General features: G+C 51.0%; 1 protein-coding gene across 1 annotated transcript; it reads right to left on the reverse strand.

Moving 5' to 3' along the window:
• Positions 1 to 3,483: 3,483 nt before the first annotated feature.
• Positions 3,484 to 11,086, reverse strand: LOC149336711 (uncharacterized). The gene is made up of 3 exons (XM_089554215.1): positions 8,822 to 11,086; positions 7,067 to 8,107; positions 3,484 to 3,530 (listed from the first exon to the last, which is right to left on the reverse strand). Exons 1-3 carry the CDS (start codon positions 10,725 to 10,727, stop codon positions 3,484 to 3,486), a joined length of 2,994 nt encoding a protein of 997 aa, XP_089410341.1. The 5' UTR covers positions 10,728 to 11,086.
• Between the last annotated feature and the right edge of the window lie 2,187 nt (positions 11,087 to 13,273).

Genomic DNA, 13,273 nt, shown 5'->3' on the forward strand with positions numbered 1-13,273 from the left:
AAGTGTCAAGAGGGACAGCCATACAATTTTCAACCACATGTAACCATTGCAATGCAGTGCCCGCAGTGTCAAAATTACAGTCATATTGCACCATCAGCGGCAGTGACCATCCTTCACTAGGTTATCTTTGTGTTGCGTACTTGTTTTTTGGCCCTTCATCCTGTTACCGCTACATGTCGTGGATCACCGTTATCGACTCGCCCAACTTTCCACCCAGTTGTGTCTTAAAGGCGTGCAATTTGGGTTGACTGGAAAAAAAATGAGTGTCGATTTGTGTGATGCCTAAACAGCTACCTAAAGCCTAAGCGATGCAATTCATCTACTATGGTCGGATTTACACCTGACGGAAAAAGCAAAGGGCTTGGATAAACATCTTAGCTGACCAGCTGAAACTGCGACGGCTGAACTTAAGAAGCTCACACAAGATGATTTCTACGTGCGGCTGAAATTTTAGATTCAGGTGCATGAAATGAATGTTTCGGTTGCGGCCAACATGGTTGCTGTCATTGAAAGGCGGAGAACTCCCTGCTGGAACGTGACCTATTCAACATCCCAATTTATCTAGATCATCGAAACCACATCAAGTAATTTCTGAGGCACAGTAATTAGTCACCTAAATATTTTAGGACGGCAATGGCATCAGGACATCGCAGTTAACTAGGATTCTGAGCGTTACCATTCATTCAAAAATTTTCTAATCCAACCGCGTTAACACCTTCTGTATAGACGCCATTAATTACCGAAGAGAGATTGTGTCTCTGTATGTGAAGGCCTTGCGGACTTGTATTTTATATATTTCCTTGCACATAAATAAAATCACGATTTTCATTTCCTATAGATTTTTTCTAGCACCGTTACAAATGCAACTTACATGCCTTGCTTTCTAAATTTCTGCGTGAATGTTGTTTGTACTCAATCATAGGGTGTAAGGTGCCATTCTTGACAAATAAGGTGAACATTTCCCGGAAACGGCGATTAACCTGAAGCAGAACGTGAGGGCCAACTGAAAGACGATACTGAAGCAGAATCTTTTCAGCGAATTTAATAACTTTTCTTCTGAATCATACCCACTAAAATAAAAGATTGTCATACCATTGCCCCGAGCGGCGTTCCACCCTGTGGCAGCGCAGAAGCTTCATTTACCGATACTTAATATCACTTTAACACCTCCGTGGCTTCTTTATCTCTGATGCATGGAAGGAACGTCCTCACTCACCCGCTTGATGCCTTATTGACTGCCTACCATACTGGGATTCCTTCATACGCTCTCGCGTCATCTTATGCGGTCGATCCGCCCGTATTTCAGAATTCCGGTAAACACACAGCTCAAGAAAGGGCAGCCAGTCAGGAGGGCGATTTTGAGCAGCTTATATATCCTCGCATCCAATTGGACCGTTCCCTCAGAATAGACTTTTTAAACGTCCAGTTCTGCTTATCGATTCATCATGAGGTTTTTCTACAGGCTAAATAGCGCCATGAGCACAACAGCGATTGCATCACGCGGATTCCTGGAGCCTCAGTTTACACGTAGAAATATTATAGTGTAAGGCGTGGCCATAAAGCCCATTTCAAGAGCTTGCTAGATCATGTTAAAGGAACATATGACGACACAACGGAAAGTAATGATCTATAAACTCTCGCTGGTCAAACAAGCGGCAATTCAGTGACTGCGGCACTAAGACAACCTCGGCGCGAAGCCACATTTTGATGGATGAGGTCGACGAGTGGAGTTTAAGAGAGCACGCATACAGCATGCATGCAACGAACTCGCTTTACTATCTTAAAGTAAGTCTAGGTAAGGCTTCAAACACTCTGAAATATGCATTACGCAAGGACATCGCACGGTACCATTCCACAGTTCTTGGGGCGTCTGGTGTGTCCGATGTGTAACTGGGAGGAAGAATCCCCGGAGGAAGCAAATGTGAAGTTCCAAAATGAAAAAAACGGTGGTAGAGAAGGCGATAACGTTTTCTACAACCGCTCTTAAAGCGTTGCATCAAGGAGATTTCTGATCCTGCTGAGCTGAAGTGGCCAATCTAATGGAATCTCAAGAAATAGATACCTCGATTACCGCATTCGCCTCATCGCCAATGAAAGGAAACATTTCATGGAAGGAACACAAATCTGGCTCATAGTTGTCGTTTCCTATGTCGTGCGCTCTGCTGGTTGTCTCTTTATTTCCGCTGGCTGCTTCAGTATCGGATAGCAGATGCTACGGCCGGCAAAATATTTTTCCTTCCATTTCGTTTTGTTTATTACGAGGGTAATCCCAAAAGTAAGGTCTCCAAAGGGCTGCGGCCGCAGGGAAACGGTTTGCGTGGCTGCTCGTCATACTGCTGTTTTCATTGTTCCCCGTCTTCCAAACAAGCCATGACTCAGCACGAAAGGCAGTGTCAGTCTTGGCACGGCAGCTATTTGAAATGGAGCTCCCCTTGGTTGCTACCGACAGGTGCGAAGTTCGCGCAGTTATTCGATTTTTGAACGCAAAAGGCGTTACACCAATCGAAATTCATCGCCAGTTGACGGAAGTGCATGGAGAGTCGTGCATGCATTTTAAAAACGTCCGCAAGTGGTGTAGGCAGTGCGCAGCTGGTCGTACTGAAATTCACGAGAAGAAAGAAGCGGGAGACAGTCAATTTCTGAAGAGACAGTCGTGAAGGTCGAATAAATGATGCGCTAAGGTCGGAGGTTCACACTCGACGAACTCTGCATTTCGGTTCCTGGCATCTATAGAAGCACTATTCATACAATTTTGACCGCAAAGTTGCAATGTCAGAAGGCGCGCGCAAGATGGGCTCCGCGAATGCTCACAGACGACCATCAACGGCAATGGGTTGACTTCTCCCGGCAATTTCTTTCGCCTTATGGAGATCAAAAGGAGACCTTTTTGTATTCTATTGTTACGGGTGAGGAAACCTGGGTATTCTGATTCCGTGGCACGCGTTGGGGCTGCGGCCACTCCTCAGATAGATGACAGATCGCAAACACAAGGAAAATCTAACATTTATCCAGGCATTTACAACTTGTAAAAACGCGGTGCTGACACAGTCGTGCAGCGCGGTAGAAGGAACGAGAGTGTCACGAGTTACGTAACATGACACCTCCGGAGGGAGGTGTAAAGAGGGAGAAAGCACGCGGGCGAGAGGGAAGGCGCGCGGGGAGAAGGAAGAGAAAGAGCGGGGAGGAGAGAAGTCCAGTGTTCGCAGATGAAGTTGGCGCCCGGGCGGGAAATTCAAACTGGACTCGGGACAGCACACTCCCCGTCTGGTTATACATATAACCACTATGTGATGTGTTCAGTCCTCACACGGAATAAGCAGGACTGTCTCAGTCACAGGACGGAGAAACGTCTTAATCACTCCCCGTGTCGCCGTCTTGATCTCTACCTTTCGCACCCTGCCGTCCGCACTCGCGATGGCGTTCACAATGAGTCCCATGGGCCACTCGTTGCGATGAATCTGGCTGTCTCTCAGGAGCACGAGGTCACCTGCCTTGAGATTCCGAGTTGTCCCCTGCTATTTCCGACGACTCTGCAGGGTGGTAAGGAACTCGCGTCGCCAACGGCACCAAAAGGCGTCGGCCAGCCACTGAACTTGCCGCCACTGTCGCCGATACACATTCTTTTCACCGAAGGCTGGTGGCACTGTGTTGCCGCCGACTTTCTGGGTCAGGAGTGTTGAAGGAGTCAGCACTTCCCAGCACTCGGGGTCCGTTGAGACAGGAACGAGGGGTCGGGAATTTATGATCCCCGAGACTTCCGCCAAGAAGGTTACCAAGACTTCGTGAGTAAGGCGACGAGAGGTACTCTCAAGAAGCATGGAGTCCAAAATTCGCCGTGTGACTCCTATCATTCTTTCCCACACTTCTCTCGTGTGAGAAGCATGAGGGGGGTTGAATACCCAAGTGCATCCTTGGTCTGACAGGAATGTTCCTAGCTTCTCGTGGTCTGGGCCACTGGTGTCCAGTTTTAGTTCTGAGCACGCTCCAACAAAATTTGTCCCGCAGTCGGACCTCAGCTGCTTTGCCGAGCCCCTTATGGCGAAGAATCTTCGGAGAGCATTAATAAAACTTGAGGTGTCCATGCTCTCGATCACTTCGATGTGAACAGCGCGGATACTCATGCAAGTGAAGAGCACGGCCCACCTTTTGCTGTTGGCCTCACCGCCTCTGGTCCGACGAGATGCGACTTGCCACGGACCAAATACATCTAGTCCGACATAAGTGAAAGGTGGCTCGGTTAGTCTTTCTGCGGGCAGGTCTGCCATCTTCTGCTGCAGCTGCCTTCCTCTGAGCTTGCAACACGTAACACAACTGTGTATGTATGAGGCGATGCTACGCTTAGCTCCGACGATCCAGAACCCAGCGGCCCTGACTGCTCCGTCAGTAAAATGGCGTCCTTGGTGTTTCACCAGCTCGTGGCAATGCCGCAAAATCAGGGTGGTGACGTGATGTCGTCCTGGCAAGATGATGGGCTTCCGCTCTTGCTGGTCGAAATGGTTGGCTCTCTCTAGTCTGCCACCAATCCTCAAAAGACCGTCGGAATCAACCCATGGGTCCAGCCTCCACAGAGGGCTTGACTTCGGAAGTCGCTTTCCTCGTTGCAAGCTTTTCAACTCTTCTGAAAAGGCTTCTTTCTGGACAGACAGAATAATGACTGCCTTCGCTCGGGCTAGGTGTTCTGTAGAAGGTCCTAGTTGTCGAGATGAGCTGTTATGCGGGCAGTCTGACACGTTGTGAGAGGTGCCCCGAAATTTGCTCACCAGCCGCACGAGCATTGCAACTGCGCGAGTCAGCTTAATCCAACTCGAGAAGCGCTCGAACCGCCTGCTGCCGAGTTCTTGCACGTCTACACTGGTTGCGAGAACATTTGCCTGGGGCCGCACCTCTGTGTCGGAATCAGCATCGACCAAGTCGAACTTGCCCTTCAATACCCGCGAGCAGTGTTCTTGATGATACAAAAACTCCGGGACTGTCAGCCAGGCCGATCCTGCCATTTGGGCTGCTGGCACAGACCTTGTTCCGAGGTCCGCAGGGTTCATGTGGGAAGGAACGTAGTGCCATTGCTCTGGCCGTGTAGAGCTCCTGATGCGTTCGACCCTGTTACTGACATACACCTAAAACCTCTGAGTCTCATTATGTATGCAACCTAGGACCACCTTGCTGTCAGTGTAGAAATTTAGAGCATCAAGCTCCATATCTATTTCACGACTGACGAGCTCTGCTAGCTCCACTGCCAACACCGCGCCGCACAGTTCAAGCCTTGGGATGGTGTGTTCCGGATGTGGTGCTAGCTTAGCCTTTCCTATGACGAACCCAACATGACACGCACAGATATGTTTTAGTGCACTGTGGTTCGTACCTCGGGATGGTCTCCGAAGTTGTTCTTCTCTCCAGCAACGTGCGGAATAAGATGCAGCCGGTTACTGCCAGACAAGATAGACGATTTTATTTACAAAGCAGGTTATCAGGAGTCTCTCCCTAGAAGCACACTGAAGCCACGTTTTATACCTTTTCAATTCCCTAGGTACCTATCTGGGGGAAACTTGGTTGTTCGAACATCGCCAATCACATTCCTTGACGAAACCCGCCCACAAAAGGGCGGAACATCACCCTCTCGCCACCGTGACAAAAAGGCGGGACATTCACACTCTCGCCGGTCCTCCCACGCACAGATGGTCGATTTGTGTATTTTGTTCAACCATCGTTCCGTGGAATTAGGAGTCCTTTGGCGGCAACTAAGGTGATATACACATTCTCGCTGTCAAGTCGGAGCCGTTCGCACCGTGATGGACTCCCTTTCGTTGTCGGTCCGCTGTCGGTTTTGAGCGAACTTGAGAATCCAAACAGACGCGTTTCCGCCGACAGCCGATTTAGGGGCCTCCGTCCCCTGGTTGCGCCGCCACGCTTTCCCACCGCCGCAGCCGCCGACAAAGGCTGCCGCAAAGGCTAGCCAGCAGTGTCTCTCGGCCGAGAAGGAGGGGGCGACGGCCGTTTCTCGACCTCGAAGGAGAGGGTAAGGAGCCACCGGCGGGCGCACGTGTGCGCGACCAAAACAATTCCCAGAACGGGACACCGGAAGCAAACGCGTACACAAATACACACACACACTCAGCGTGCTGAAACCGGCCGTTATTCACGTAGCCCAGTCCCGCTGGCGCCACTGTCGTCGCTGCAGACGGCGCGTCGAGCCCAACACCTCCCCACAAAACTGTGCGGCACAGTCTTCGAACTTGCTGCACACAACAATCACAGGAGCTCGACGCATTGCTCCCACTTCATCTGTCAACAAGTACCCCTCGGTCCCCCGCCAACGCAGCACCCAACAATGTCATACCTCTCGCAAACCGAGGCCGCGAAAACGGACGACGGTATCTTACTCGCTTTCGTCATTGGCGACCATACGCGACATAGCGTCGGCATTTGCGTTTAGAGACCCCTTTTTGTACTCCACTACAATGTTATATTTCTGGAGAGCCAACGCCCACCTTGTCAGCTTCGCGCTTAGTGGCGTGGTCAGAGTAAGAAATTTCAAGGGATTGTGGTCGGTAATTACCCTGATTCGTGCACCGAACAGCCACGTGTCAAGCTTTCCCAGCGCCCAAATGATGGCGTAGGCTTCTTTCTCGATTGTAGCCCATCGTGACTGGGCCGGGCTTAATTTCTTGCTCAGGAATGAAATGGGTTGCTCTCTTCCTTCGTCATCCAACTGTGCTAGACATGCTCCGACGGCATAATCTGAAGCATCAGTGGCCAGAATGAACTCTTTGTTCAGATCGGGTGCGCTCAACGCTGCGGCCTTTGTCAAACACTCCTTTACTTTTATAAAAGCACCCTCGGCATCCTCCTTCCACGGTATCTTCTGAGGCACGCGCTTTCCAGTCAGGTTCGTCAGTGGTAGCACCACCTTTGAATACTCCGGAACGTAATCCCGGTAATAATTTGCTAGCCCCAAAAAGCTACGCAGCTGCCTTTTTGTTTGTGGTACAGGAATTTCTTGAATGGCTCTAAGCTTTTCTGGATCTGCGCCGTGTTTTCCTGACCCCACGATATGACCCAGAAACCGCACTTCCTTTTTGCGCGAAATGGCACTTAGTGGCATTAACTGTGAGCCCTGCGGCCGCTAGCGAAGCCAGTACCCTTCCGAGGTGTTCGAGGTGCTCTTCCCATGTCTGCGAGAAGACGCACATGTCATCTATATATGCGCACGCATATTCACGGTGTGGTACAAGGATCTGATTGATTATTCTTTGGTAGGTGCTTGCCGAATTTCTCAGTCCAAACGGCATAACCTTCCAAGCGTACTGTCCAGACGAGGTGACAAATGCTGTGTACTCCTGGGCTTTTTCGTCCAACGGAATCTGCCAATATCCTCTTAGCATATCGAGCAGGGTTATGTACTTTGCCTGCGCTACCTCGTAAATTAGGTCACCTGGCAGGTTCATAGGAAACGCATCAGGCTCCGTTGCTTCATTCAGCTTGCGATAGTCACAGCATAACCTGACACTGCCATCTTTCTTAGCAACACACACCACGGGATGTGCATGGGAGCTTTCTATCGGATATATCAAACCCCACGACCTTAGCTCTGCCACCTGTCGGTCAACTTCCTTTCTTAGGGCCATGGGCACCTTGTAAGGGTACGCACGCTTCAGCTGCGCCCCATCTTTTAGCTTGATTTTGTGCACTCCCCAGTTGCAGCGGCCAGGTTTATCACTGAACACCTCACAGTGCTTCCCGATTAGTTCCTTTACCTGCCTTTGCTGCAGCAGATCTAAATGGCTGAGAGTTACCCGTTCCAGCTGCTCAACTGCTGTCGTTGTATCTGACCACGCGGGAAGTTCTCCAAACTCCGTGTCGCCTTCAAATACTATGCCTACAGTGTTGACCCTCGCGTTGTATGGCCTAAGCTTATTTGCATGCACTGATCGGCGCGTGCCATCACTTATCTCAATCGTATAGCTATATGGCCGCACCTTTTCCACAACTGTTACTGGACCTTTCCAGTGTGCCATTAACTTCCCATCGCCTTCTTTCTCCAGCCAAAGAACCTGGTCACCTGGAGAAAATTGTTTGTCGGTGGTCCTCAAGTTGTACCTCCCCACATAAGCTTGCTGCGTGAGCTCGCTACTTTTTGCCCCTTCCCTACTGGCTTCCTCGAGATCATTTCTCAATTTCTCGAGATAGTCTGCTGCTGGCACTGCCAATGAGTCGGGAACCACCCAGTCTCCTGACGACGTCTTTTGCAGTATAGCCAGAGGTCCGACAGGCATCCTACCATACATAAGCTCGAACGGTGATTTACCCGTGATGGCATGTGGCACCTCTCTATAAGCCCAAAGCAGGAATGGCACCATTCGATCCCACTCACGTCCATGCTCGCTTACAATGTGAAACAGCATCCTTTTAAAAGTGCCGTTCCACCGCTCTACCAGTCCATTACTTTGTGGATGATCGGGAGTGGAAAATCTGGGAGTCGCTCCCATTTTCTGCAGCATAATTTGCGTTAAATTTGATGTAAAATTTGTGCCCTGATCTGAGCATATGGTCTCTGGCACTCCCATTCTGGAAAATATCTGGGTGAGCGCGTCACAGGTAGCCTTAGCTGTTAAGGACCTCAAACAAACAACCTCAGGCCATCTAGTATGCAAATCAACTACACATAGTGCGTAGCGATGTCCCCTTGCTGATGGTGGATCCAGTGGACCGATACAATCCATGTATACCACCTGGAATGGTGCACTAGGCCTGGCCAATGCCGTTATGGGTACGCGGTCCTGTGTTTTCATAGGGGCCCTGATTTGGCACTGGTGGCAGGACTGACAATGCTCCTTGACCTCCCGGCCCATGGTCGGCCAATAAAATGACATTTTTATGCGCTGCAAAGTCTTTCGCTCTCCCAAATGTCCTGCCCAAGGCGAATCGTGTGCCCTCACTAGTGCTTCCTGTCGTTTATGCGATGGCAGCACCAACTGTGTGCACATCCGTCCCACTACGTGCTCCTGGTGATAGAGTAACTCATCCTGGATTATCATTCCATGTGTGCCAGCTCTAGCCTGCTTCCAAGCCTCCTGCAGCGACGAGTCATTTTCCTGAGCCTCACGGAAAACTTGCCGAGCGCTCTGCCTTTTCTCGGCTTCTTCGTCTGTTCCCGTAACCGCCAAGGACGCACCCGTCTGCTGATTTTTATGCTCTGTCGTCTCCTTTTCACCGCCTTCGGTCTCTGCCTCTGAAACAACTTTGTTTACAACTGCCCTTTCTTCAAGGAGTTGTCTGTAGTCTGCGGGAGTTATGAGCGCGTCTATTCCGGCCAACAGTTTGTCTGTCAGCGCACATAGCAAAGCTGGTTGTGCCCTGTCGAACGAGACAAACGGTGCACCTTCTGTTGCTCTGAGAGGCACATATGCAAGCTCAGCTCTCACTTCCTCGCCGAAAGCTCCCCTCAGCTTTATTGTGGAACCAGCTGCTTCATACTTCGGCACTAGAGCTCGCCTGATAACAGTCATTTCAGTCCCGGAATCAATCACCGCATTAATGCTTTGTTCCGAACTTTTCAATGTTACTGTTTCGAGGCAATTCCTACCTACCCTCTCTGTTTCCTGCATGCCAACCTCATTCGCGGGAGCTATTTCTTCCAAATGAGCATTTACTTTAGCCACCACGGCGCGGTCTCCTGGTTTTTCTTGGCCTCGTCTGCCTGCCTTATCCCCTGTCCTTTTGAGAGGGCAATCTCTAGCGAAGTGATTTGGTGACTTGCATTCAAAGCACCGTCCTTTCATTCCTCTTAAAGTAGAATTCTCCCATTGATGAGGTGTTGCACCTGCCCGCTCCTTCTGGTCCCCACTCGGCCTCTTTCGATAGCCTCCCAAATGAGCTGCTGACCCTGGTTTGCATCTCACGCTTTCGTCGAAACTCTCCGCCAGCTTGGCCACTTCGCCCGGAGAAAGGAACCTCTGATTCTCATTGACAACAATATGGGCCCGTGCCTCAGCTGCTAAGCACTCCTTCAACCTGTCTGTGACCATTAACTGCTTTAATTCTGCAAAAGTGGTAGCCTTCGAGGTTTTTGTATAGTATTCAAAATAGTTTCCCAGCCGGATTGCGAATTGGCCCCATGTCTCATCTGCTGCTTTTGCCGATCCCTCAAACATCCTTCTATATTCGGCTGCTGACAACCTCAATCCATCTAGAATACTTTGCTTCATTTTTCTATAGTCCTTTCTTTCTTCGGCTGTCAACGTAGAAAGCAATCCGCGTGCTCTTTCACTCAACTGTGGCAAGACAAGCCCGGCCCGCCACTCAGACGGGACGTCATATGAATCAAGAGTCGCCTCCACATCCTCAAACCACCCGGGCACTAGGAATTCCCGACTCGGCATCGGTGATAGTACTCCTTTCAATAAGGATGCATATTTTAGGCGCCTATCCTCCTCTGACCTATCCACAGCTAGCGCTCCGCTGTTACCTTCTTCGTGGGACTCAGCCCGCTCTTGGGCTCGCAACTTCTGGCTCTCCAGAATTAATCGTTGCTTTTCTTTTTCTGCTTCAGCAATTTTAAATCGAAGCTCCAGCATTTTCATCTGTTGCTCCGACGCTGTTTCCGCCATGGCGCTACTCAGATCCCCCACCGCGTCACTGGTCACCGCCAACTCCTGCAAGCTTTCAACCCCGTCCGACTCCGCATCTGTGGTGTTAACCTCCCTGTCTCGCAAGTTATATGGCATTGTCATCAACTGCGCCCGACAGAAAACCAAGAGGCACTCGCCTGACTTCTGAAGAGTCGCTCCGCGGTGCTCTCTTCTTCCACAGGTCAGGAGGGACTCGCTTTGGCAGGCCGCTGGCTCCTCAGTGACGTTCTCGGGTCCGCCGTCCACGCCACCGGTCTCGTCCGCCGTCCACCGCTGCTGCTCTCATTCGCCCATCGCTGGAGATCCTGCCGACTGCGCCAGATATGTTTTAGTGCACTGTGGTTCGTACCTCGGGATGGTCTCCGAAGTTGTTCTTCTCTCCAGCAACGTGCGGAATAAGATGCAGCCGGTTACTGCCAGACAAGATAGACGATTTTATTTACAAAGCAGGTTATCAGGAGTCTCTCCCTAGAAGCACACTGAAGCCACGTTTTATACCTTTTCAATTCCCTAGGTACCTATCTGGGGGAAACTTGGTTGTTCGAACATCGCCAATCACATTCCTTGACGAAACCCGCCCACAAAAGGGCGGAACATCACCCTCTCGCCACCGTGACAAAAAGGCGGGACATTCACACTCTCGCCGGTCCTCCCACGCACAGATGGTCGATTTGTGTATTTTGTTCAACCATCGTTCCGTGGAATTAGGAGTCCTTTGGCGGCAACTAAGGTGATATACACATTCTCGCTGTCAAGTCGGAGCCGTTCGCACCGTGATGGACTCCCTTTCGTTGTCGGTCCGCTGTCGGTTTTGAGCGAACTTGAGAATCCAAACAGACGCGTTTCCGCCGACAGCCGATTTAGGGGCCTCCGTCCCCTGGTTGCGCCGCCACGCTTTCCCACCGCCGCAGCCGCCGACAAAGGCTGCCGCAAAGGCTAGCCAGCAGTGTCTCTCGGCCGAGAAGGAGGGGGCGACGGCCGTTTCTCGACCTCGAAGGAGAGGGTAAGGAGCCACCGGCGGGCGCACGTGTGCGCGACCAAAACAATTCCCAGAACGGGACACCGGAAGCAAACGCGTACACAAATACACACACACACTCAGCGTGCTGAAACCGGCCGTTATTCACGTAGCCCAGTCCCGCTGGCGCCACTGTCGTCGCTGCAGACGGCGCGTCGAGCCCAACACGCACCATCTGGATATGTCACTCTGAGGTAAGCCACTGCAGCCACAGCCTTGGTTGATGTGTCGGAGAATATGTGCAGTTCCTTGCTCTGTGCGGTAGTGAGTGAGGCCGGAGAATAGGTGCGAGGTATGTACAGCTGCTCGAGCAATTGCAAGGAGTCTTTCCACGTCTCCCACGCGGCCCTCTTGTCTTCTGGAAGTGGACAGTCCCAGTCGCATGTCCCAACGACTAGCTCTCGGAGGAGGGACTTCCCTTGAACGATGACTGGAGCAACAAACCCAAGTGGGTCGTACAGGCTATTCACCACTGACAAGACACCGCGTCGAGTGAATGGCTTCTCTTGGATTGGAGTCGTAAATGTGAAGACATCCTTCTTCAGGTTCCAAGAAACTCCCAGACTGCGTTGGATTGGCGGCGTGCCATTGCACAAGTCAAGATCCTTCAAATCCTTGGCACAGTCTTTTTCTGGAAATGCTTCCAACACTGTAGGGCAGTTAGAGGCTATTTTGTGGAGCTTGAGGTTTGACGCGGCCAACATCTGTTGTGTGCGGCGTATCAGGCTGATGGCTTCCTTGTCTGTAGAGAGAGACTTCAACCCATCGTCCACATAAAAATCCCTCTCGATGAACTGCCTGACGTCGCTGCCCAATTCTTCCTCTCCTTCTCGTGCTGTTCTCCGCAGCCCATAGGTTGCAACTGCTGGTGAAGGACTATTTCCAAACACATGTACCTTCATTCGGTACTCCACCACGTCACTGTAGATGTTGTTGTTGCGGAACCACAGAAATCTTAGATAATTTCGGTGGTAGTCTCGCACCAGGAAGCAGTAGAACATGTGCTTTATGTCCACAGTTATGGCCACGGGTTCCTTCCGGAATCGGATGAGCACTCCGAGCAGGCTGTTGATCAAGTCTGGACCGGTAAGCAGCACACTGTTTAAAGACACGCCTTTGAACTGTGCACTGGAGTCGAACAAAACTCGTGTTTCGCCGGGTTTTCGTGGGTGGCAAACACCAAAGATGGGGAGGTACCAACATTCTTCTCCTTCTCGAACTGGTGGAGCTTCCTCGGCATGGCCATTCTTGAACATCTTGTCCATGAAGCTCGTGAATTGTTCCCTAAGTTCTGGCTTTCTCTTGAAGGTCTGTACGACAGCTGTGAGCCGCGACTCGGCCAAGCACCTGTTATTCGGAAGCCATGGCCTTGGAGAACGAAAGGGGAGAGGCGCTATCCAACTGTTGGATTCGTCCTTTGAGAACTCGTCGTCCATCAGCTTCAAGAACTTCCTGTCCTCGACAGAAAGTGAAGGTCTGTTGTCATCCTCCGTTGTCTGGAACAGCGTTTCAGCGATCCCATCGTCATAGCTGTGTTTCCTAGCAGCGTGCTGAGCTGGCTGGAAGCAGTGTGTCGACCGCTGCATGGCAGTGAGCTTCTCCTTGACCAAGAAATGATTCTCACATAGCT

This window comes from Amblyomma mixtum, chromosome 7 (assembly GCF_055824585.1).
Source record: "Amblyomma mixtum isolate Tamu chromosome 7, ASM5582458v1, whole genome shotgun sequence".
Taxonomy (NCBI): Eukaryota; Metazoa; Arthropoda; class Arachnida; order Ixodida; family Ixodidae; genus Amblyomma; species Amblyomma mixtum.